This window comes from Drosophila elegans, unplaced genomic scaffold, assembly GCF_018152505.1.
Source record: "Drosophila elegans isolate 14027-0461.03 unplaced genomic scaffold, ASM1815250v1 contig_208, whole genome shotgun sequence".
NCBI lineage: Eukaryota > Metazoa > Arthropoda > Insecta > Diptera > Drosophilidae > Drosophila > Drosophila elegans.
Window position 1 is genome coordinate 23,446,861 of NW_024545578.1, and position 24,928 is coordinate 23,471,788.

The 24,928-nt window shown below is 38.2% G+C and overlaps 3 protein-coding genes across 7 annotated transcripts; 1 reads left to right on the plus strand and 2 right to left on the minus strand.

The window, feature by feature from the left end:
* The first annotated feature begins 778 nt into the window (after window positions 1-778).
* Window positions 779-4,517, plus strand: LOC108143242 (ATP-dependent DNA helicase Q5). Its single transcript, XM_017267540.2, has 5 exons — window positions 779-886; window positions 949-2,247; window positions 2,322-2,773; window positions 2,834-4,175; window positions 4,235-4,517. Exons 1-5 carry the CDS (start codon window positions 784-786, stop codon window positions 4,336-4,338), a joined length of 3,300 nt encoding a protein of 1,099 aa, XP_017123029.1. The 5' UTR covers window positions 779-783; the 3' UTR covers window positions 4,339-4,517.
* Window positions 4,518-4,530: 13 nt separating this feature from the next.
* LOC108143243 lies at window positions 4,531-11,227 on the minus strand. 2 transcript variants are annotated; one of them, XM_017267543.2, is made up of 4 exons: window positions 10,988-11,227; window positions 5,873-5,979; window positions 5,184-5,344; window positions 4,531-5,124 (listed from the first exon to the last, which is right to left on the minus strand). In XM_017267543.2, exons 2-4 carry the CDS (start codon window positions 5,960-5,962, stop codon window positions 4,887-4,889), a joined length of 489 nt encoding a protein of 162 aa, XP_017123032.1. In that variant the 5' UTR covers window positions 5,963-5,979; window positions 10,988-11,227; the 3' UTR covers window positions 4,531-4,886. The 2 variants fall into 2 exon arrangements, with proteins under 2 accessions (XP_017123032.1, XP_017123031.1); XM_017267542.2 differs by lacking the exon at window positions 10,988-11,227 and adding an exon at window positions 6,103-6,139.
* Window positions 11,228-11,895: 668 nt separating this feature from the next.
* On the minus strand, window positions 11,896-21,401 carry LOC108143133 (ecdysone 20-monooxygenase). 4 transcript variants are annotated; one of them, XM_017267377.2, is made up of 7 exons: window positions 20,937-21,401; window positions 15,366-15,660; window positions 13,910-14,504; window positions 13,667-13,844; window positions 13,370-13,609; window positions 12,594-12,809; window positions 11,896-12,526 (listed from the first exon to the last, which is right to left on the minus strand). In XM_017267377.2, exons 2-7 carry the CDS (start codon window positions 15,652-15,654, stop codon window positions 12,416-12,418), a joined length of 1,629 nt encoding a protein of 542 aa, XP_017122866.1. In that variant the 5' UTR covers window positions 15,655-15,660; window positions 20,937-21,401; the 3' UTR covers window positions 11,896-12,415. The 4 variants fall into 4 exon arrangements, with proteins under 4 accessions (XP_017122866.1, XP_041564188.1, XP_041564189.1 ...); XM_041708254.1 differs by lacking the exon at window positions 20,937-21,401 and adding an exon at window positions 15,805-15,823; XM_041708255.1 differs by lacking the exons at window positions 11,896-12,526; window positions 12,594-12,809; window positions 20,937-21,401 and adding an exon at window positions 15,805-15,876 and having other exon boundaries at window positions 13,483-13,605.
* Between the last annotated feature and the right edge of the window lie 3,527 nt (window positions 21,402-24,928).

Consider the following 24,928-nt stretch of genomic DNA (forward strand, 5'->3'; position numbering starts at 1 on the left):
ATCCGACAAATATCCTGTCTTCAAAGATTATTATAGATTTGTTATTCCTTGCGCCTTCTTACTTTCACCAAGAGAAATCTGGCAACGCTTGGCCATTTTCTGGTATTTTTTCGTCGATTTGGTTATTTGCCTTTCAACTCGTATAGCTGGCGTATGGATTTCGTCGATCTGAATACTAGGCTTAATAGAGTATTTCCGCAGAGATCCATCCAATTTCCACACTTCTTCAAACAGAAGGTCCATAAGGTTTTGGCGTTCTAAAAATTTTCCAGTTAGTCCGCCGTTAAAATTTTACGGACTTTGACGGACTAATTTATGCGATATTTAGCCGATGTTTCTGCGGTGCAACCCTCTTTCCTCGCAGTCCATCCCTGAAAAACCGTTGAGATTTTTGAAAAAAGTGAAACTCCGGTTTGACGAGCCACAGCTGTTCAGATCAGCTGAAATCAGAAGGTAGAAGGTGGATGTGCTCTGCGGAAATCGGAGTTTCACATTTGTTGATAATTCCAACCGTTTCCAAGGGATGGACTGTGTGGAAAGAGATCATTATAGACAAAGTTCTACAGATATCATCGAAATTTAAACAACGTAGTGTTGGCCTTATTTTACCGCAGGGATGGGGCATCCATAAGCATTTGGACTATCGGTTACCTTCGCCAGCGCTGCCATCACTAGCTGGCCGCATTACCCATCGCTAAGCCAGCTGTTTTGGCGGCAACGAGTTTTTGCCCCAAAGAAAATAATGTTTATTTAAATAGAACGCAGTAGGACGTCGGCTTAAGAATGACCCAGGAAAGCGCCGTCCATGAGGCGCTGAAAAAGCATTTCGGCCACACGAAATTCAAATCAGAGCTGCAGGAGAAGGCCGTGAAGTGTGCTGTCAAAAGTGAATATGGGCCAACTTCTTACCCAATCTCGTAGATAATACTTCTCGTGATTCCGTTCCAGAAAAACAGGATGTGTATGTGTCGATGCCGACGGGCTCGGGTAAATCCCTGTGCTTCCAGTTGCCCGGTTTGATGTCCGAGAATCAAATAACCATTGTTTTTTCACCGCTTTTGGCTCTGATCAAGGATCAGATAGATCATTTGACCAAACTAAAGGTGCCAGCGGATTCGTTGAACTCCAAGATGAGCACCAAGGAAAGGGATCGTGTTATAATGGACTTGCGGGCCGTGAAAACGAACCTGAGGTTTCTCTACATAACCCCGGAACAGGCTGCCACCAAATTTTTCCAGGAGCTTCTCCAAACACTTTATAATCATAAAAAACTGGCATATTTTGCAGTGGACGAAGCCCATTGTGTCAGCCAATGGGGTCATGACTTTAGGCCTGATTACCTGAAACTGGGCGAGCTGCGCTCCAAATACCCGGACATAACCTGGTTGGCATTGACGGCCACAGCTTCTCGGGAAGTCAAGGAGGACATATACAAGCAGCTACGCCTCCACCAGCCCGTGGCTCAGTTCAGCACTCCCAGCTTTAGGAAGAACCTCTTCTACGACATTGTGTACAAGAACTCGATAGAAGATGACTTCCAGCACCTAGCCGACTTTGCCCGACACTGTTTGGGCGATCCCAAAGAGTTCAAGGAGCAAGCTAAACCGCAAAGGGGTTGTGGAATTGTATATTGTCGAACTCGCGAGCAGGTGGAACGTATGGCCATAGGAGTGACCAAGCAGGGAATCGGAGCAGTGGCCTACCATGCCGGCCTGAAGACAGGGGAACGCACCGAGGTCCAAGAAGCCTGGATGCGGGGCGATCAACCCATCATATGCGCCACCAATAGCTTCGGCATGGGTGTGGATAAACCGAGCGTGCGCTTCGTTATCCACTGGGATGTGCCGCAAAATGTGGCTGCATATTATCAGGAATCTGGTCGCGCTGGTCGCGATGGCTTGCAGTCGTATTGTAGATTGTATTACGGACGGGAAGATGTCCGGAGTATTCGTTTCTTGCTGCAAAACGATGCCCACCGAGCGAGGGGTCGTGGCGATAAGGAATTACTCACGGAGAGGGCCTTAAAACAGTTTGAAAAGATAACTGAATTCTGCGAGCGAACAAGCTGCAGGCACAAGCTTTTTTCTGACTTCTTCGGAGATCCTGCTCCGGATTGTAATGGTCAATGTGATGTCTGCAAGCGCCCCAAGAAAGCGGAGAAGGCACTTGAGATGTTCCACAGATTGTGTATGGATGATACGTTCAAGTCACACATTTCGCTGCAGGATTGCGCCGATTTGTATGAGGGTAAGCTTTGGAAATGCCATTTTATCAATATTCCTGTGAAAGTCATTTTCTGTTTCCTAACCCCAATCTATTAGGTGGTCGACCTGGAATAAAGCGTGCTGCCCAGGAGTACGCAGACGGTGAATCCGGTTCAGGTGACGATTCCGGCCAGAGTCACTCCTCCATGGCCAAAAAAGCGAAAAAGGAATCCGAGGATTTTATAAAGCAGCAGTTCAAGCTACGTAAACAAATCAGCGCAGCTCGGCAGCTGGAACAGGAAACTGCCGCCCAAATCACTCGCATTCGACAGGCGGAGGCCACTGAAAAGAAAATCGCTGGGCTTCAGTCAACTCACAGGGAGAAATACCTCACAGCCATCATCGATGCACTAAAGGCCAATGTGGAAAAGTGCAAGGAGGAGCCAGATCAGCAGCCAAGAAGTGTACTTAAATACAAAGACTATGAAGCCATGGCAGTGGATATGGAGTACGAGGTTTTTCGACAGCATAAAGTGGCCAATATGTACCGACATGCCTTAGTTAAACAGGTTTGAATAAAAGGTTACATCAAAATATCGAAAAATTTAATATATTTGATTTCCTTATAGATTTCCACCATTAAACAACTGACAGGCAAGACGCAATTAATGCCGCTTTTGCTGGATTATGTTCCCAAGCCGGAAACTAGCTCCAAAGGCGCTTGGACTGGTGGAAGTGTAGCCTATTTTGAGAGGAAACTAAAAGAACTGGAAGAACAGAGACCCCAAAGTCTTAAGGAGGTGCCAAAAGCCTTGAAGGAAAAAAAGGGATTCAAACAGGAGAATAGCAAGCAGACTTCGATATCCTCCTTTTTCAAAAAAGAGATTAAAGAGGAACCATCCGATTCGTCTAACGAAGAAGATGTTGTTATTAAAGAAGAGCCCGAAGAAATTCAGAACGACAAAGAGGTGAAGGATACTGAAGAAAATTCTACCAATAATGTCAAAGACGAGCCCATGGACCAAGAAAGTACTGATCCTGAAGTTGAGCTCGATCGTCAGCCAGATAGCATAATTGGCGAAAGAAAATTCAAATTGATGTCCAACGGCGATGGAAGTTATGACACCCATCGAAGGAAAAGAGTTTCTCATCAAAACCAATCCAAAGAGATAGAATCAAAAAAGACAACGTCCAGCATGCAGCACCTATTTGGTTCCTTTAAAAGCGACTCTGACGAGGAGACTGATCCACATTCTATTGGTTTTAAAACTGCCCGTCAAATGCTCGATGAAAGAAAAGAAAAATTAGGCAGCCCAACCGAAGAAATTGTTCTTAAAAAAGATGAAAATAGGAATAAATCAGAAAATAGGCCCGAAACTGTTGGCTTTATATCGGCCAGAGAAATGTTAGAGAAAAATAAGCTTAAGGAAGGGGAGAAAAGGGAAAAGTCAAATTACAAACCTGAAACACTAGGTTTCATTTCAGCCAGAGAAATGTTGGAAAAAAACAAACTTAAAGAAAAGAGTTTGGACAAAAAAGAGTTTAAGGAAAATAAGTTAGACAGTAAGGAACCAAAGGTAACACTAGACGATGACGTAAAGAAATCTGAGAAAAAGGAAGGCAGTGACAGAAAATCTCAAAAAGAAGTGCCGAAAGAGGCGAAATCCGACAAAGATAGAGTGAGAGATTTGAAACCTAGTAGGGGTGAGCCAAAAGAATCGGAAAAGCATCTTAAAGACTTGAAAGCAGAAAGAAAGGACTCTTCTTCCCAGAAAAAGGATCAAAAAGAATCCGACTCGAAAAGAAGTTCGCAAAAGGACACAAAACCAGAAAAGAACCAGCAAAAGAACGATGTGAGCAAAAATGTGGTGCAGTGGCTCAATCCCTACTACAAACGAAAAATAGCCACCAAGGAACTGTTCAAAGCTCTGGCCAAATTGCTTACTCAGCGCATTTGTGATGGAAGCTTGGGTATGATGTCGCCACTGACAATTATCTTAAAAGTTAATCATGAAATTGTTTGTTTCCAGGTGACGGAGATGCTGGAAAGTGTTACATCAAGGAGACGTTCCATGGTCTGCAGATGATCAACAACGATCAGGACATTGAGAAATACTTCATCAAGTCCAAATGACTTCTAGGAACTCCATACACCAGCCGCATGATTTCATCACAACGAATTGTTTCGCCTTGTTAACAGATAAAGAATCTTTTTTTTTTTGTTAATGTTTCGTTTTGTATATAATAAGTACCTAAATTATGGAGTATACATTAAAAAATATATATTTTTCATTTCGAAATTTTCAATAGTAATTAGAAAGTTAACTTTTTGTTTGTGAAAATATTCGCTTGTACAAAATTTATTTGTTGGATCTTACTTAATAATTGGATTAGATAAAACGTTCGTGATGCTCGATGTATTAGGCTTATAAAAAAAACAAAACAGGGCAGCCGATGCGTAAAGAACTTTAAACCTTCGCGAACGTCGTTTTTGTACATTTTCGATTCGATGATGGCAATTCATATGTGTGTTTTTTTCGTGGGATTATAATTAGCTGGGAGACGGGGATGTGACGGGGTTCTTACGACTAAGTTGGAGCCATAAATATTAGGGTTCCACGGTTAGGAGAGACTCGAGTGGATGCCTCTTTCTCGCCAAACTTCTCGTCATCCAGGTCCAGGTCATTCAAGATCGCCGTGAACGCCGAAGCGGATGGTGAGGAGAATGTCCAGCAGGAAGACCAACGAGGTGACCAAGGAAATCGAGGCGGAAGCCATCACGAGGTCCAGACGATGCATATTCGGGTGCCAGTAGTTGCGGTCCTTGGTTGTGGACCAATCCCGGAAGAGCAGAGCGGTCACGGCCACAAACATGACGAAGCCCACCAGTGACCACAATGTAGCCGTGCGCCAGGGTGTCCTGTTGGTAAAGTAACCATACTTAACCATTATTTTTTTTAACCCCGGTTCCGTACTCACAGATCGCCAAAGAGAGCCATTATCAGGTAGATCGCCGTGTAAATAGTCAACGCACCAAAGGTCACATAGCAAAGGGCCATCACACGGGGCGTAATGAACACCCGCAGGTGGGAGTTGGTGGCCGGCTCGTCGATCAGGCCCAGGCAGCATATAAGCAGGCACTAAGAAAATAGTTTTAAAATTAAATTGTAAATTAAAAAAAAAAAACAAAAAAATGTATTCCGGTTGGGCATAAAAACCATTATTTATTTTGTATTAAATTCGGATACTTCAAATTTGTTATTGCCGATTGATTTTCAGAAAATACAATATATTATCTTACAATGTGTATGATATAAATAAATTATAATATTTTCTAACACGGTTATCATTCATAATTCCTGATTTCCACTCTTTAAATTAACAAATACCGCTGAGCAATTAGGCAAGCTTTTGTAATAAAACAAAAACTAATAAGTTATTAAACTAAAATTATTACCGAAAGGCCCTCTGTGAAAAAAACTTTTTCGTGCAAGAATCATACGGAAATAATGTTTTCAATGAGATTTCGAATTTTGACTCTGTGACTTATTTATAGATATTGTATAAAAGCCAGCACTTATTCCACTTAAGTTAATATTGTTATAATTTTAAGTGTGTGCAAAACTGCGAACTATTTTTTGGATTTAGTTTATGACCAAATAACTCACCAGCTCCACAATTTTGATGCATATCAGCGTGTAGGTGGCCTTTTTGTTGCCATGGGTGGTGGCAAATGAGTTATCATCAGCGGGCGACATTTCGACGCGTGAGATTTCTGCAGCAAGCAATTGAACAATTAATTAATTAAATAACACTAACAAATCAATTGGAAATTTGGGCACTTTGACATTTGCTCGGGACGTAGATAGAATGACACTAAGATTCGTTGTATATGTACCTATCGATCGCAAGTAACTCATTTTTCTGAGTCTGTTGTATGCGTATGCGTTCTCGACCTACAGAGGAAACTGAATCTTTAATTTTGGCTTTTTAGTGCTCAGCAAAGTTGGGTTTAATGACCATAATTGGTCTCCGTGTCTGGGTTATCGGATATTTGTTATTGGATGTTCGGTGGAGCGTGCAAACAAACATAGCTAAACAATCTACGTTCTGTTGTGGATTTGTGTCAATTGATGGCCGAAGGTCTCCCACACGAAACACATCCAGATGCAGACCAAATTGATTAAGGGCACATTCTGCGATGATCTCATCTATTGGGTGTGTGGGACTTTTGGGTGGGGCTATACCTATTTAGAAATATTACCCGCAAGGTACCGAGATGCATACTAAATTCAAGCTGGGAATGCGAGCAGCCTACGTGAGTTTGCAACAAAATGTCTTATGCATATTTCATTTCAGCTATAATCGATGTCACTTCATCTATAATTCCATTAAAATTAACCAATGACTGCAGACCGACAGAGGGTGTCTTCTGACGCTCAATTGTCACCTTTTTAATTCTGTTTGTAAGTGTTAGATATTTTTATAAAATGTTCTAAACTGAAAAAAATACCTATCAAAATGATTACATTTGGAAACAGTTACTATCTGAGATATATCTAGCATGCATCAAAAATACTTTATTAAATTGTAAAGGATACGTATAGCATAAGGATCAAAGAATGAAGAATGAAATGTTTTATTCTCACTGTTTTTTTACTGTTAAAAAAATTTAATTAATTTTAGTATCTTTAGTTTTTATAAAATCTAAAATATAACTGTCACTTAATCACCTTACTATCCGTACGGTGTTATGCATTTCGTTTGAACAGTGCCAGAGTTATTAACGTAAAACTTACAAACCCCTTGTTTTATTTGCACTCTAATCAAGATTACTTTGACCTATAGCATCCATAGAAGAAGTTTAAAGAATTATGGGCATTTCTTGTTGTTTTTCCTAATGTGATGTTTTTATATTACTATAGCTGCACGCTGAACACGTTACAAAATCTAGCCTATTGGAAATAGTCTAGTCAAACGTACTCATTAATTTTTTGTATAAATGCAGGGGGGTATTAAAACTTCGGTTGGCCTAAGTAAGCTTCCGTTCTCGTTTTAGTTTTTCTATGTGTACTGGATCTCCAAGCACTTCATAACCAACAATGGAATCGCTCCGTGGTTCTGTCCCCTCATTGATTGAAGCTAATTGCATCACACAAAGAACAAAACAAAGAGCTCAAATTAGCCAAAGGCACGCACAACAAAAGAGAGAAGGCGGGAAATGGGGAGGGGATTGAGCTAGTTAACCCCGAGATGTGTAACCCCAAAAAACACAACTAAAATGCAAGTGGAAAACCAAAAAAAATATATATATAACTCGAAATGAAACTGGAAACTCAACTCAAACCCTAAAAAAGGGTCACGCATAACTTTCACTGCGAAAAGGAGGGGGAAAAGTTATTGGGAGGGAGAAAGGTATAAGCTACAGAGGGAATTAAAGAGAGAAAAGAAGGCACTCCCTACCTAAAAGTAAGGGTTTGGAGTAATAAACATTTTAGTGTCTAGGTTCTGGTTGCGAAGATAAATAACAAATAGGCAAAAGAACTCTACCACTAATAGAAATACAGTGGTATGCAATTGCGTTTAGCTAATAATTAATTAAAAGTTCTGGGAAAAGCTGAACAATTTTTATAATACTCAAATTACTTAAAAGTGATTTTATCAATATAAAAAAAATACCTCCATTACTTTCAATTTACAATTTTTGAAAATTTGTATAATTATCTATAAATATTTAAAGATTCTTAGAAGTAGAAAATGATTAACTGTTGGTGGCTAAAAGTATTCATATTTAAACGTTTTTAAAGTTTGTTATACACCCAAAAATTTCTCATTAAGATGAGTATTAAATTAATACCATGAAAGTATCAAACTAATAACTATGTGGCTTAAAAATAAGGCCTTAGACTTCTGTTTTAGACTCTTGGGTATATATATAGAAATTAAAATTAGAAGTATAAAGGTTACATTATTTAGTATTGAATTATACTTATATTTAAATACCGCCTGTAGTTGATTTTAAAGACACATTTACTAAAACTAAAGAATTAGAATTTTTTTGGGTGTACAATACAAACTGCCTAAAAACTCCATATTCTTCCTTAAAAAATCTCCTCACTCGTTTTCGGGTTTTCGGCTCTCCAAGATTGGAATTCCAGCGCTTAACTGTTTACGTGTTATTGCTAACGAGTGCTTCACGTTTTGGCCCACACTCGAACACCCCACAACACCCCTCTGAACCAAAAAAAAAAACAAGTTTTCTTCATCTGCGCTTAGAAGAAAGCCCAAAAAGCAGAAACCAAACAAAACACACGCAACAAGCCACGAAACACAAAAAAAGGTAAACAAATCGTGTTGGCCAAGAAAACTTGTTTCAGAAACTAAGAGAACTTGACTTGAAGAGATGCAGAGTGAAGCTAAGAGAGGACGACTACCTGCCACACCTGCGTATTGCGTGTTGCCAGCGGAGAGGATATTTTCTCGCAAAGGTAGGCACAACTTTGCGACCAGCACTGTGAATTAACCTCGTTTCGCTTTCAGGCTCAAAAATGCCTTTTGTTTTATTTGCCTTCTTGCAAGCAGCCCTATAACTGGTCTGAGTTATGGGTCAATGACTTGTTGTTGTTCTCGATTCTCGATTCTCCGTTTTGTTTTGGTTCTTGGCTTCTGATTCTATTCAAGGAATTTGGCCAAGCCATTAACCAACATGGTTTGCCTAATTAAGTCTCATTTGCAATTTCCTGAAAGCCCGAGATCCAAAGAGAACTATCTCTCATCTTTCGATCGGAGCCAACTTGGGCAATTGAAAAATGCAACAAAACTTGTTTTCAGCCCCTGCCGCCCCCTTTTGCTCCACCCCCCGGGCGCTCTGCCTCCCCCTCACACTTGCATTGATATGCACAACTGCAAACTGGTTGCAAGAGAAAGAGAGACGGCCAATGGGGGAGTGAGAGGGCAGAGCCACCTCAAATGCATACATATATGTATAAGGCGCCTACTGTACTTGGTCATCGCCTTAGTTTTCTCTGCCGCCGAAGGGCAGTTCGCGATTTCCCAGCTGCATTTTCCAAACAAGGGTATTTCTTATGTTAAGGTATATACATCTTACTTTAACCCGTAACTATTCTGTGTTAAATTGAAATAGAACTTTAAAAGACATCAGTCACTTAATTTAAAATAATTTCTAGCTTATTATAAACAAAATATTTTATGATGCTTTGATAAGAGATACCGCTTTAGACAAGTTTATGACTCGAAGTCATTAAGTTTAGCTTTCTAATGGAAAAAATAATGTGTAAATTACTCAATAGTTCTTATTTAAATTTTAAAATGGAGTAAAGCTTAAAAGTAAAAATCATCTGAATACAATTTAATTTATATAAAGTTTCATAGAAGTTTTAGTAGATTTTAAGTTTGGCTATACTATTATAAACTTTTTAAGAAGTTATATATTCTCCTTATAAAATATCCTTACTCACTTCCCTAACATATATCATTCAAACTTTATTAAGCTTATTGCACTTTTCAAATCATTTTAAAGGGTATCGCGAAGTCTGACAATTCAACTGCCTGCATTTTTTTGCAATTGTTTTCCATGTTCTTGCCAATAGTTGCTACTGTGTTTGCTTTTACCTTACTCAGTCCCACTCCACTTATAACTTCTAGCTTGGACGTTGTTTTAGCCCTAAACATGCAACGTTTCGGGATATGGGCGGAATGGGTGGGGATTTATGGGGGAGGTTGGCTGTTGGGGGAGTTTTCCGGTGGCTCCTTTGGGGGTTGCTTGCAAATTCAATGCCAAAGCAATTGGCTAAGGGTCGTCGGGATTTACCATTGGTATACTGGGGTTACTGGCACTGAGTTCTTTTGTCATTGTTTCGCGTCGGGCTTGTCATTGAAGGTCAGTGTCTATAAAGGATATTGGTATTGGATTGAAAGGGTTCAGTTCCCAAAAGGGAAACACCTGCGCGTGAAACATGTAATTGAGTGTTAATATAAACAGCATTTACGATTATCACATTCATTTTGGCAGACTTTTGATAAAAATCAAAATAGTTTTGAGCATTTTAAGTTTAGAAATCATACATCGAATTTAAAAAGTGAGAGGTATAAGTTTTCACTACAACAAAACAATCAAATTTTAGGCTCTTTCAATGAATTATTTAACTATAACTCATGTCGTGGCTGGACAGGAACTTTTGATAGGTACAGAAATAATTTTATAATTCCTTCAAAATTTGTAAAACAATATTGTGTAAATGTGAATATTTCATGTTCTATATAATTGCTTTAAAGCCCAGTTGAGTAAACAATCTGTCGTTGCATAAACCCAAGTATTTGTCACCTAATTAGAGCTGCATCAAAGGGGAGGGGCGGCGTTGATGGTGAGAAAACCGTCTGTGAGTCACGTTAAACAAACTAATTTGTGTTAGCCAGTGTTGTTATTGTTGTTTTTGTTCTGTGTGTATAAATTGTGCAAAATTAGCATGTCTAACAATAACAACAAAGTGCTGCGATCGTCTTGCTGATGTAGTTGTTGTATCTGTGTTTATTGTACAATTAGCTCTGGGTGGGGCCCTCCGATCTCACAGACTCCATTGAAACGAGAGATCTTCGGGGCAGAATCGAAACTGCGACGGAAGCTGAAAATACTTCATTTTTGTATGTGTGTTTCTATGTTTAGTGCATTTTCAAATCTTCTAAAAATTAGTTACTGCCGAGCAAACGACAAACTGGTTTTAAGATTTACTCAGAATTAAGTTACTGTTTGGTTACTGTATTACATTTTTCAAATTTTCGTTGAGTGTTTGCAGAGAGGTGCGGAACACAAGTGCAGCCAAATGTTTTTTGGGTTAGCTTTTTAGTTATATCTCACACTAAATGCACAAAAAGGTGAATGAATTTGTTCACGCGCGCGCTAGATAGTTATTTGGATTCAGTGTTAACTGCGACTTAGAGCACAAATTGAGTTTTCGAAACGCTCTGAAACCGACGACACGCCAACGACAACTGTTGTAACCTGAACCCAAAACCGAATCCAAAACCGTTCCAAAGCCCGCCAATCGAGCTCTTGGGCCACAGCCCCAAGAAGCAGAGAACCAGCAGGCTAAGAGAAGGCCAATGGACTTAAGAGAACCTCGAAGAGAGCGTTTGACACGCTTAAAACGTGTTCGAGCCAAGTCAAATGTTTTTGAATGCTGGTCAAATATTGAATAATATTATGGCGGCTTACAAATTAACACCTGCATGTCTTGCAAATAAAGCAACTAATTTCGGGCTTTGTTTAAACTTTAAATGCTTGGTTGAGTATTTTGGTGATAAATTACTGATGTATAATATTTTTGAAAAATTCTCGGCTTTGAAGGAAGCGACTGTTCAGAGCTTTTATGAAAAACCCCTTATAGCAGGGACATAAACCAGATTAAAAAGCATTTCAAAAGGTAATTTTTCAAAGTACAAGATTAAAATGAGTAAAAAAATAAATTTAGTTTGGGAAAAACCAATTTAAAAACTAGATAATTGCTGCAAAAAGAATTTAGTTATTTTAAAGATTTGTAAAATTTCCACAAAAAAACAGACATATCACAAATTGTTTGTAACTTTTCAGTTATTTTGTTTAATTTCCATTCATTTCATTTGAATACAATTTTTTTTTAACAAAATATTCACAGATATAGAGAAAAATAAAAAACGCAGGCAGTAGAAACACTTGAATAAATACGAATAAAACTAAACTGTACACGTTTTAAGTGGTAAATAAGCGAAACTATTTACAGAAAATATGTAAAAATGGTTAAAATAGTGGAAAACCAAACTTAAACACAGTCTTTCCGTTTACAAAACATTAAAAACAATTGCTGCTACTTATGCGATAAAACTAACTATAACTAGAAGAAAGAGCTTTAAATAAGTAATTACAACAAAACATGAAATTTGTATGTACATTTATATCTATACTACATCCAGTCAGCATATGTTTGTAAAATTATATTGCTTGGTTTTGCTCTTCTTTTTATTTCTTCACAGGACTAGGCTGCTGATGCTGGCTCATCAGGGATATTGGATATATATATAGATATGTGTAGAGTCCTAGCATTAGTTTTACATTAATTTCACTTAATGGTTCAGTTCTTAGCTATTTTAGTTGTATTTGATACAAAACGCCTGAGAATAGGCAGTGTTTGGGGCTCGTTTTTCCATTTCACAAACGATTAGAAGACCCGATCGCTGAGTTTCAGACTAAGCGGAGTTTTCGGAGCCAGCAAGAACTCGAACTCCGTTTCCAGGGGCTTAACGAAACTCACATCGAAGGCCAGGACCATCTGGTAAAGGGGGGGGTTTACTTAGTGATACTTTCTGATCATACATCAGGATATAGCCCATACTCACCTTAGCTAGCAGCAGCACCACCTCCATTTCAACAAACCGCTTTCCCGGACACGATCTCCTACCCACTCCAAAGGGCACCACAATACTGGCACTGTCCACATTCACCGTGAAATTCTCCGTGGCAGGATCGATCCAACGTTCCGGAGTAAATTGCTTGGCCTTCTGGAAGTTGCTGTCCTTGTGACACGCGATCATGTTCTGACAGAGCACTACGGTCTGAGGATCAGAAATAAATCAATCAGAAATATTGAGGTTTGTTTTGATTTAGGATAAAAATATTTAACAGTAAAGCTAATTTAATAAATTATTATGTTTTTTAATAAGGTTTATATTCCCCAGAAGCAATTAAGTATTTGCTTTAGCATACAAACATTAAACACTTAAAATTATTTAATCTTCTTCACTGGCAAAAAATATGTGCTCAATTCAATCCTCAAGTATATTCGAATTGATTTTACAATTATTTTATTTTTTTAAAGTTTAAGTTTGTCAGTTTTTCGGAAATGCACTTTTAAATATAATATTTTCCACATTAATTAAGATATTTTAATATTGAACCAAACAAGTTATTAAGCATGTGTATGCATCTGTATCTAATATTATAATTCAATATTTAAGATATTTATTTTTACGATTCCACTTTTTTATCGGTGTCAAAATAGCGCAAGAATATTTTTTGGTAAATTGAGAAATTTTTAATAATTACATACTTTTAAGAGTTGTATCAGGAATTACATTTTATTTAGATCTGTATATGTTAAAGCTGCTTAACTCACCCCTGCGTTCAGCGAGTAACCCGAAAGCTCCATGTCCTCCTCGAGTATCCTGGCCAGACAAAAGGCCGTGGGCCTCAGTCTGTAGGACTCCTGTATGCAGGCCTTCGTGTATGTGGCATTCGTTAGAGCATCCTGCAGGATATTGGTGTCCCGGTACTCGCAGAACTCACTCAGAATGCGCGGCATGGCCCCAGCATCCCCAGTAACGGAACTCAGCACGAACAGCAAGGTGTTGGCTAACTAAAAAATCAAAATTATTTGAGGGAAAATCGATGTGAAATGCAGGCAAGCTCCCACCGTTTCTATGCCTGCAGCTATAAAGTCGATAATGGCCGACTTCTTGTCTCTAATATCCAGATCCTTGAGCTCCAGAATATTAAGAAAAATACTTCGCAGCCCAGCAGCCTCGTCGTCCTCGCATGCAGCCGATTTCTTGAGCTCCTCCAGCTCGAGATCGATGATCTCGGAGATCACACTGGTTGGGGGGCGAATTGAGTTAGATGGGAATAGAATGGGCGACCAAGATAGCTGTGTACCTACTCATAGATCAAGTCCTCGGCCCGGGCGAAGTCCCTGTAGGTTTTGGTTGGGAAGTATTTCCACAGACCCAGGCCGTAGTACGAGTCCCTTTGGGAGATGAAGAGCTGTTTAACAGCAGCCGCCAGCTGGCTGATCTTCTGCGGCTGTTGGGTGTCGACAGCCAGGAAACCCATTCTCCTGCCCAGCATCAGGGTGCACACGGCCTCCAGGCCCATCAGATTGGCCAGCTCCTCGAAATTCGGAACCACCAGGGTTCCGGGATCCCGCCTAGATCGCAGAAGTTCGATGAAGTCATCACAAACCGCATTCAGGGCGGGCAGGAAGTTCTGCAGCACCCTGGGAGAAGTGATGCTGGAGGTCAGGGAGGATCGCAGGCGCTGCCACATCGGTCCCTGCTCGTTCACAATCCCCACACTGGCGTAGCGATCCGGTCGCGACTGGCGGTACATCACGATGATCTCGGTGGGCGGTCGGAATGGGTACTTGCTGGGGTACTTCAGCACCTTCTCCAGATCCTCGCGGTTGTACAGGTGGACAATGGGGACATTGGAGGGCATGACCTCCAGCACTATGTCACCATATTGCCTGTTGAGATCTGGAGTTTAAAGCGGGGAGCAAGTTAGTCAGACTTAAAGCTGACAAAATTTTAAATTTATATATACATTGCGGTGTGCTGAATTTTAATTTGGCAAGCAAGAAAACAGGTCAGCATTTTGCAAAAACGCTCCTCGAAACAAAAATAGTATTTCTGTATTTTTTGAACCTTTATCATAGGCAAATGGATTTAAGTTTTAAAAGTTGTTTAACAATTTAGTCAATTGCATCTCTCTGACTTTTAAATATATTGTTCCAAACATTTTTGTAAACTCTAAAGCGTGGCTATTAAAGACATGTAATTTTACCGTATTTAAATTTTTATTTAAAAATGTTTAACTTTGTTCAATTAATTCTGAATTTGTTAAGAAAAAATAGTCAAAACCATTATTTCTATTGAGTTTCAAAAATTGATTCACATTTTAATTTGTTTGACTTTAGAACTACTTTTCGTTTTAAGATCAGATACAATTTTATTTCAATAGGAAACGTTTTTAAATGGTAGGAAAAACACAGTACTTGAAGCCTTCAAAGAACAATTAGTATGTTTAAAACTTTTTAATGTTGTTTTAAATTTTTATCTATAAATACAATTATTTTTAATAGGAAACATTTTACAAGCGTTTTTAAATGTAGGGAAAGTCACAGTACTCGAAAGTCTTCAAAGAACATGTAGTATTTTTAAAACTGTTTAATGTTGTTTTAAATTTGTATCTGTAAAATGGAATTAGGTTTATAAAACAATAAGTATTTAAACCAAATCAAATTCTTAACCATTGATTGTTAGGTCTTTTAACTATTAATTATTGGTCACTTGAATCTTTCAGAGTACATTTTAAGGTATTTCTAGATAATGTCTTACCCGCATATACCTCGTGCAGCTTGGTCATCTTGTAGCGGCGAAAGAAGAGCAGAAATATCCACTTGGTTCCCAGGAAGGGGACCCTCTGCGGTCCTGGGATGTCCCAGATGCCACGCCTCCGCCTCCTGGGCGCTTCCGGCTCGATCGGGGCGGCATGGTAGCAGTCCTCCAGGGGCGTGTTCTTCAGGAGCGGCCGCAGATAGATCTCGGCCAACTTTTGCCGGTGGAGAGCGCAGTAGCAGCCGAGAACAAGTGCCAGGGCCAGCAACAAAATCACGGCCATTACCATGAGGCGCTGCAATTGGAATTCTGTGTCTTACTTGACTTAATCCACTTCAGAAGCACTTATGCTAATTCTCCTAAGCGACTTTAGGCCTATAATTGAGTTGTGGCCTTTCGTTTCGACTCGATGCCAACCGGTCGACTAATTTGTATTTGCCTTTATATAGCCTTTTTGCCACCCCAGACACGGGTTGATCATCGATTTTGCATTATTATTGCCAACAGTATATAACACAATGCTCTTGGTTGGTTCTTGGTTCTCTGGTTTTTGGCTATTCTGCAAGGCAAATGTCTAGCAGAAAGGCAACAAGCTTTATGGGTTTTCACACCAGATAAGATAATAACGAGCAAGCGTGATAAAGTTCAAGGTTAATAGCCGAAAAATTTGTGTAACGATTGTGTTGCAAATTTCGCAAGATTGCAAAAGTCTATAAAGTGCGATGTTTAAAGGGGATATCACAGATTGGTATATAAGCAGAAATTCTACACTACCAAGACTGGGGTACAAACCCTTTACTAAAATATTTAAAATTGTTTAACTCATTTTCATTTCTAATATTAATAAACAGCTTAATTGATTTTCTTACGAAAAATGGACAAGATCCTCAAATGGAAAAAAAATAAAAACAAATACATATATATTTAAATAAAATATAGTTTTCAAGAACGTGATTTAAGCAATCGAAAGTTGAGCCATCGTAACGAATCGACATAAGATCTTGACCTACCCTAACCCACACTATTTTAAGCCTATTCATATCAGAATTAGGTGCTAAAAATTTCTTTTTATAGACCTTCTAAAAAATCAAAACGAAGCGAGTTAAAAGAAAAAGAAAATAGAATACTTTCTTATTGGGTTTTTTTCTGTAGACAATGGCGACAAACATTTAACTGGAATTTGTGACCTTTTCTTATTAGAGAAACCTTTTTCTTCTTTTCCTATTGCCAACCGGATATAAAAAACTAAATAAAAAAGTCGAAAATCGATTTAAATCTCAGGGGTTACCTGCTCAAGTGATTAATGAATAGCCCAGCCAAATAAAAAAGGAAGAATGAAGAAACCACCGATAGATGATCGATTCTAATATTTGCCCTAACCACACAACAGCACAGCCACACGATCGCTTGGCAAATAGATCCGGAATACGAATAGAAAACCTCACGATGACTTTGGGCTACCGAAAAATGGTATTTGCAAAAGAATCAGCATGGGCCAGATAAGAATTCTTCGGGCCCAGGTAAGTAATGTCTTTATCTACGTGAGGCCACTCGCATGGCGATGTGCGTGAGATTCGGCTGGGTAGGTGTGGCAAATCCATCCATTAATGCAAATTCGCGGGCCGATAGGCCTGTGCAAAAATAGAGAACAGAAAGAAGAAAATAAACTGGAAATACAAATCACAGACATCTGAGGCGAGCACTTCCTTCTTGGGGCTTAATCACTTCCTCATCTCATCATGAGATCGCTTCTCAGCGCGACGCGTGCGCCGTTCTATGCGCTTCTCACTTTTTCAACGTGCTTAGAACAACAAAAACACAAACTCGCTTTTTAATAAGAGTTCTTGCGAATTCTCCTCTGCTCCGGCCCCATTCTCCGGCTCACTCTCTGATTAATATGCAGATGGGATCCACTCGCGACTCACAACTCCACGCCGTTCTCATCGTTAGAGTTGCGTTAGAAGAAGGCAAGAGGTGGCAGTGGCTGTAGCAGCTGGCCAAAACCGGCTTGGAAACCAGCTCCCAGCTCCAGGCCAAAAAGAAGGAGAAGAAAGCACCCAGCGGTGGGTAGAAAGCATATTATATAAGCGATTATTATGTAAAACGAGAAACGATGGGAAAGTTCTTTCTCGTATTTTTGTTTTCTTCCCCGCTCTGTTTTGATCTTGGAATTTCACAATTTCTGGCCGTCATTTCTTCAGCTTACCTAATTGGGTTAAGACGCAAATAAAAATTTCGATTTTTTTCCACCTATTTCTTATTGACTATTTTGTTCTGCAGTCATTAACGCTTTTTGTTTACCCCAACGAAAATGACATAAAAGAAATTCAAGTTTATAGGTTCGGGAATGACGCTGCTTATTCGGAATTTAAACTGACGGGCCTGACGGTCCTTAGTATTTTTATTTGTTTACTTTTATCTATTTTTATTATCAAAGCTGAACTCCTTAATAGCGTGTGTTATAAATTTACCTTAAACTTATGTATGCTTCTTGGATTTCGGTTTTATATATCTGATTTTGAATCTGTGACCAGTTCTTTCACTTTTATTTAGCCGAACCAGCTTCTAATTCCTTTCTAACATTTTCTGCGGCATCTGGGACGGAAAGCAAGTTTGGTCGTGGCTTGGACCAGGCTTTTTGCAGAATCAACAACAACAAGAGTGGGCAAAACGGCAAAAATTTAATGAGAAAATTTCTCTATTTCTATTTGCGAGGCTTACTTTGTCGTTTGGCGTTGGCTCGTCGTTGTCCGTACGTTGAACCTGACTAAAGCCAAGTCGATATAATGGATACACGGAAAATAATGCAGATTTAAAGATCACTTACATATGTTTCATATCAAAATTGTATAATCATTAAGGTTTTGTGGTTGTATTGAGTAAACGGATGCTTTACAAATCAAAGGTGATTTGGTAGATGTGAAATTTAAGTATTAAGATCAAATGACCCCTCTGGACTATTTAATAAATATTTTGCAAATGACTGACAAATCTTTTTTAAACAGTTAAATTTTTAATTTTTTGCAAATTTTTCATTTTTTCCACTGTCAAAGGTAGTCCACGTAGTGAAACTTCGCACCGAGGTTGTGGGGAAGGCAAATACCGTATATAGCCGCAGAATAAAAAATTAGCCAAATAACTATATTTCTTTTGAAAATATATCATTTCATATGATACAATTTTTCGTCACAAAATTCGGTGCGAAAATAAAATATTTTTTCGTCACATAACAAGGTATTAGAAATAAGGGATGTTGACGCTGAGAGTGTCACGAAAGTGTTTTTTAAAAAACTTTTGATCAACATGAATTTTTTTCTCTCAAAATTGAATTGGGTTCCAATAAATAATATTAATTACCAATATACAGTTTTTTTTATTCCCTACTTTATTTTACATATCATCTTTTTCAGTGTATATCTCTCTCGGCGGGCACTTTTTTTATCTCTTTATTTTTGGCAAGCGAAGGAGGTAGGAAACAGCTGACCGAGGAAAGAAATTGTTAAGCTAAGTTTCCCGTTTGTCGATGGTGGCCGTGACCATGAAGCCCGGCCGATGTCTTGGCGTGTGCACTATATATATAAGTATATATATAAATATACATATCTATATGGGCGTACGAATGTGAGTGGCACAAGTGACATAATCTGCTGATGTCTGGCTCTGCGGATCGTCAACCGTTTGAGCTGAGCTCGGGTCTTCTGTAACTGCGCAGCGGGACAAGTTTTGGGCAATTTTTCGGCGGATTCTTGATATGGAACGATTTGCATAAATGTGAAAAATGTGCCAATAAAAATAGCCACGAATAAATAACGAATTAAGAATCGATCGGCATATATAGACGTATGTAGATTGTGACAAAAACATAAACTTGTTTATTTTGCAAAAAATCAGCAGGAAAAAAATTGGTACATTTTTTTTTTACTTTTTTTGTGTCACATTTTGTGGCCTGTCGTCGATTTTGGCAACGTGTGCAGGCCCAGTCGCACTTACGTTTAATTATTGTGTTAACTCAAATTTCTTCTTCTATCCTGCCTTTGGGTGCCAGTGGACAGTCTGACGCCAAATGCAGAGCTTAACACAAGACATTCATTCCTGATGCCTCAGCAAACTTTGTCAAAATCGATCGAAATCCAATCGAAAAAGGAAGGTGAAACATGATCGCAGAACATGTCGCGGAATGCCATAAAATTGCGTGAAATTCGCGTGGAGTTTTATGTAAGAATAAATTTATTTTTATAATACTTGGATAATGCGACCTGTGTACAGTGAATCTGAGCCATCCAAATTGTTTGAACAGCATTTTAAAATTTGTAAATTTTGTTTGTTATCTATATATTCCAGTTAAATCATATTGTAAACTTAATAATTTTTCTGACAAAATAGTTGTTAAAGCAAACATTTAAAGAACTCTATTTTAAGAAAAATATTGAATACACTATTTATTGTTATAATCTACATGGATTTAAGTATGTATATTCATTTTCACATATAAGGTAAAGCAATAAACGTTGAACCACTGCCCGCAAAAGCCCAACCCAAAAGCAAATTTATCATCATCGACAACGACCCGAAATAAATATAATCTTTCGGTCAATGCACGTTACATTTGTGCCAAAGACAAAAAAAATCAAGTTGTACAAAGAGTTTAAAAATATTTGAAACGTAATCGACTGGCATTCACTTGGCCAGGTATTTAATACATTTACATTCCGATATTTGCCAAACCAGATGAAGCAACAACAAACGACTGCTGCGAATCTCCACCAGATGATGACGCTTTTTTTTAATGATGATAATGAACTTGAAGCTCTCTCACATAATTGATAACAAAAGAAAATCATCAAAAAATGATTTTTTTATTGCGTTACACTTGAAAACGCTCGTGCTCGCTGATAAATATGAAATAATAATGGAGAAAAATTAATAAATAAACAAAAAATGACTACAACACGCCGTGAGAAGAGAAGTGGTGGGCTGAGAGGCTAATTGCAATTTAATGCGTTTGTTTGCCGAAGTATAACACGATTTATTTTCCAAGATACATACTATACACGCACACTCATTTATATATCTTTTGAAGTTCAATTCATTTTTATTTTCATCGTATTGCATTTTATGATTAACTGAGCTGCGGTTGTATAAATATTTAATATATTCAATTAACATTCTTTGGAAATGTGAATGTGAGAAGAAATTAAATGAGTTTGAAAAGTTCTATGGGGACCGGTACAAATAAGAGAATTTAGAATGGAATTGGCGAAAAAACTCCTTTTTTTTATGGACAATAAATTCAGGGGATATATTTTAAGCCAACTTTAATAATTATTTTAAATAAATAATGACTTTACATGACCATGATTAGCTTAATCAAATCGTTTCCATTTTATTTTTATTTAAATGAAAAATATGTTAGCTGGTAACATACTTTTTTTTAAATCAATTATTTATTTTGTATATCAATCAGTACTAATCAAACAATCAAACTAATTCAAACAATAATACAAATTCATGAAGAAAACCAATCTTCGGAGAACCTAAAACACGTCGTTACGACCTATTTTCATTACTTACCACTTTAATGTGTTTTCCTTTTCAGTCTAATAAGTTTAGATCCCCTGCAGGCTAGGTCCGACTTGTAGGCATTTTAAAAAGCATTGCATACATAATGCTTTGATTATCACTTTGCAAATATTTTAAACTTATTTTGACGTTGCATCACTTCTGCCTGTTACATTGCACATTTATTGTTGTTATTATTGAGAGCTTTAATCGTCGTTTATGGTGTGAGGACAACAATAGAAACTTCTAATCACAGACAGACATTGCACTCTTGGACTCTGTTGTTTTCGTTGGTCGATTATGATCCGTTTAATGTTCTAGCAATGTAGATATGGTAAACACAATAATGGACTTAAGCCGTCGACACACTATTCCGGATTGACTGCGCCCGCAACCGAATCCCAGACCTACGATCTCCTCCGCGATCCCTGGTGGCGTCTCTTGGTTGCGACAACTGCGACGCTTAGTCAAAGACTGAATCGCTCCGTTTTTTTGAATGGGGGAAATGCTGAGCCGAGCCCAACGCACACACACACACACACACACCAGCACACCAGCACACGATCACACGATCACTCGGCACTCCACGCACACACGCACACACTCTCACATGACGATCGGCACTCACGATGGGAGGCGATTTAATGGAGAACCACCAACCACGCAACAAGTGCTTCACCGATCGATCCAGCTATGCGATCCGATCGATCGATCGGTCGATCTCAGCCCAATCTCGACCAGCTGTTCGAATCCGTTTTCAGTGAGTAAGGTTCTTCGTGCCTGCTGCCGCCTCTCTTCGGGTTCCCCGAGGTTTTCACCGTGTGAGAGGTTCACAGTCGATCATCCATAACTCGAACCACCATCTGTCGCCTATAAAAATCAATCTACCGAGGCTCCTACTGTTCTAGCATATGCAAAGAAGCATTTAAATATATATCTATAATTTTTATAAACGATTTCCGATTTGAGGAAAAAACTTTTGTTATTTAAATTCCCATTCCCAAACACCATTTCTTATTTATCACAAGGCCATTTGGGTTTGAAGCCAAAGAGTATGCAACAATTTTCACAAAAATAAGGATAAGTACTTTAAGGTCGGAAGACTTGATTTAACCTTTGTTGTAGAATATTAAATCATTTTAATTTTAGACAACATTTTTTATTCGATGAGTTTGAAAAAATAATGTTAGAGCATTTCTATTTTTTTTTAAATTTATAAATTATAAAGCTTAAGGTTTTTGAAATGTCGATATGCTATTTTGAACTCTTTTATGTAACTTAAATTTGTTTTAAACTACGGAGTTGGTTAATAGCTTTTAAAACATCACTTTATAGCAGAACGTAAAGAAATGTTTACCTATCCTAACTTCATTATTAAATTTGAGAAAATTCGCAAATTCAAGTTAAAGAATTGGGACTGTATTGATAGCGCCGATCACTCTCGCTCTCTGTGTACCCCCTCCCCTCCTGTCCTGCTCCTCCCTCCACATCTTCGAATTCCCCATGCTGCTGATAAGAACCCATGTGTGCTCGTATTCTTTTTTTTCGCATATAGAATCTCAATGAAAGTTTGCCAAGAAACAATGCCTCAAGGCTTATTGAAATGTTTACTTGTGGCAAATTTATGCAACACATTACAGCAGCAGCAGCAGCAGCAACAACAACACGAGCAGCTGGGCGCAATGCGTGAGCAGTGGGCTACTTGAGTGTGTGCGTGAGAGCGGGAGTGTTTGTGTGTGTGTGTACGATCCGTGAGGTAGGTTGCACTCCATATACACAAGTGTATTCCATATTCCATAACACAGTCCAATATAACAGGTTCGGCCTCTCGAGAACCGAAATCAGCTGTGCGACCGACTGTCTGGATGTCCGAACCGAACCGCGACTACAATGTTGCCACTGGCTGTGATTTTTAATGGAGGGTATTTGTGCAGCGTACCGGTATATTAGCTCATATATCATTTAAAACATTATTTATTATTCGGCAAAATTAGAGTTTTGTTATGAAATTAATTTCGCCTCATCATTTACCGAATCTATTTGTAACCTTTATTTTATTATTATAGCATATTAAAAGAACTGCTAAAATGTAAGATTTTATTCTTTTTTTTGTTACTAATTGTAATGAAAATGTTTAGTTTTCAGATTTTCAAATTAACGAACATAAACTACTTAGACTGAAAGTGAAAGACATACGTTCCGTGTTAGTACTATACTCCAAATATGAAACAAACAAATCAGAGAAAAGGAACTTTTACAAAATAACAGAATATTCTATTTAAAATTGTACACCACCTAATAATAAGTCAATGGGAAAAACATGTCATTGAAAAATTGATTGGAAACTTAATTGTTTTAATACAATTGCATAGAAAGCGAATTTTAAATAGTTAATATTAATTACTATTTTTTAAACCCTCTGATCATTAAATTTATAAATCATAATAGTCATTATATCTAAAGATATAAAACTCAAAAAGATGTAAATGAACCAGAGATCGATGTGATGACTTGTTCAGTAGTAGTATCTATCTAGGATATCACGTAGTCCCAATTCCCTCCATTTCAATCCGTTTCTTGAAAATGCACCATGTGGGCAGGGGTGTAGAGGTGGATAGATCCAGGAGGGGCAAGGAACCAGAGGGGCGGAAACTGAAGTGATCGTGAGTGTCGCTCCAGTGTGCGCGCTAATTGCCTTGATTGAGTTTTAAATTAACGCGAATTAGAGTTGTGGTTGTTTTAAAGCCAAACAACGCGCATGTGTGCCTGTTTGTGTGCATTTAGGGATATAGACACAAGAAGATTTCAGGAAGCCAGGGGAATAGGACAGTCTCAAATATAATATAAGATGATAGTTTTCTAACTTACATGTATTTGATAAATATAAAAAAGTGATTTCGTGGTTAATTAAGAGTTTTAGCAGATATTAATCATATATTTTTTGATTGTTGAACAAGTTATTAATAATTATTAAATAAATTTTATAAATTATTAAATTGGTATGAAAACAGGTGACTTAAAAAAAATCAAGGTCTGGAGAATTTAATCGATCTAAATTAGTAAGCCAGTGTAATTCAAAGTATTTTAAAAACTAATCCCATATTTTTAATTATTTTGTAGTGTTTCTATTTCTATACCTACTGAAGAGGAAGAATTTTTCAGAGATTTAATTATCCTAAAACGATGTACAAGAAAACCCTTTAATAACAATCTGTCCAGTCAATCCCCTTCCCTACTTCTGAGGCCTATCGCACCCTCCCATATAAAGTAAGTACTCCTGACTCTTATTATCTTGTAGGTCCGTATCTGGTTCCCCTCAGCTGTCACATTAGATACGATTCCCTCGTAGCTCCGCCTCCGTTCTCCATTTGGTCGGGGGATTCACACGCTCTCCTCGCAGACGGATGAATTCTTATCCTGCCGATCAGTGGAAATACAAATTGAATTTCTAAGCAATTGCCTGACTGGCCGACTGAATGACTGAATGACTGAATGACTGCCTGAATGAGTGACTGAGTAGGCATTGGCTTTGCATTACTAATTAACTGTGCAGTGGCTGCTGCTCGTGATGTTCTGCCGCTGGCTGATCCCACAATTATGCCATACCAGACAACCCGCCCCACCGCCCCTTTCCCCACAACCCTGTTACAACTCCTTCGTGTTGGTCGGTCAGTCAATCAAAGGTAAAAAAAAACAAAAGGCAGCGTTGTTAATACCTTCTTTTCAATTAGCTTCACACAGCCACACCGGCAACAACAAGAACTACACGAGAGCCTTTTCCCAAGCGAACAGGTTTTTCACGCGACGACAACAATGTTGATGATTACGATAATGAGCAACAGATCACGATGATGAAGTACTACACTGAGAGCAATGTTATAAGAAAGTCTTATTAGTTGCAATTGGCATTTAATATCCTAATACTAAACATAAAAAAACATTTTTGTCCTCTGTGTTATTCAAAACAATAAAATAAGTAAAAATTTAATATAATAGCTTACTTA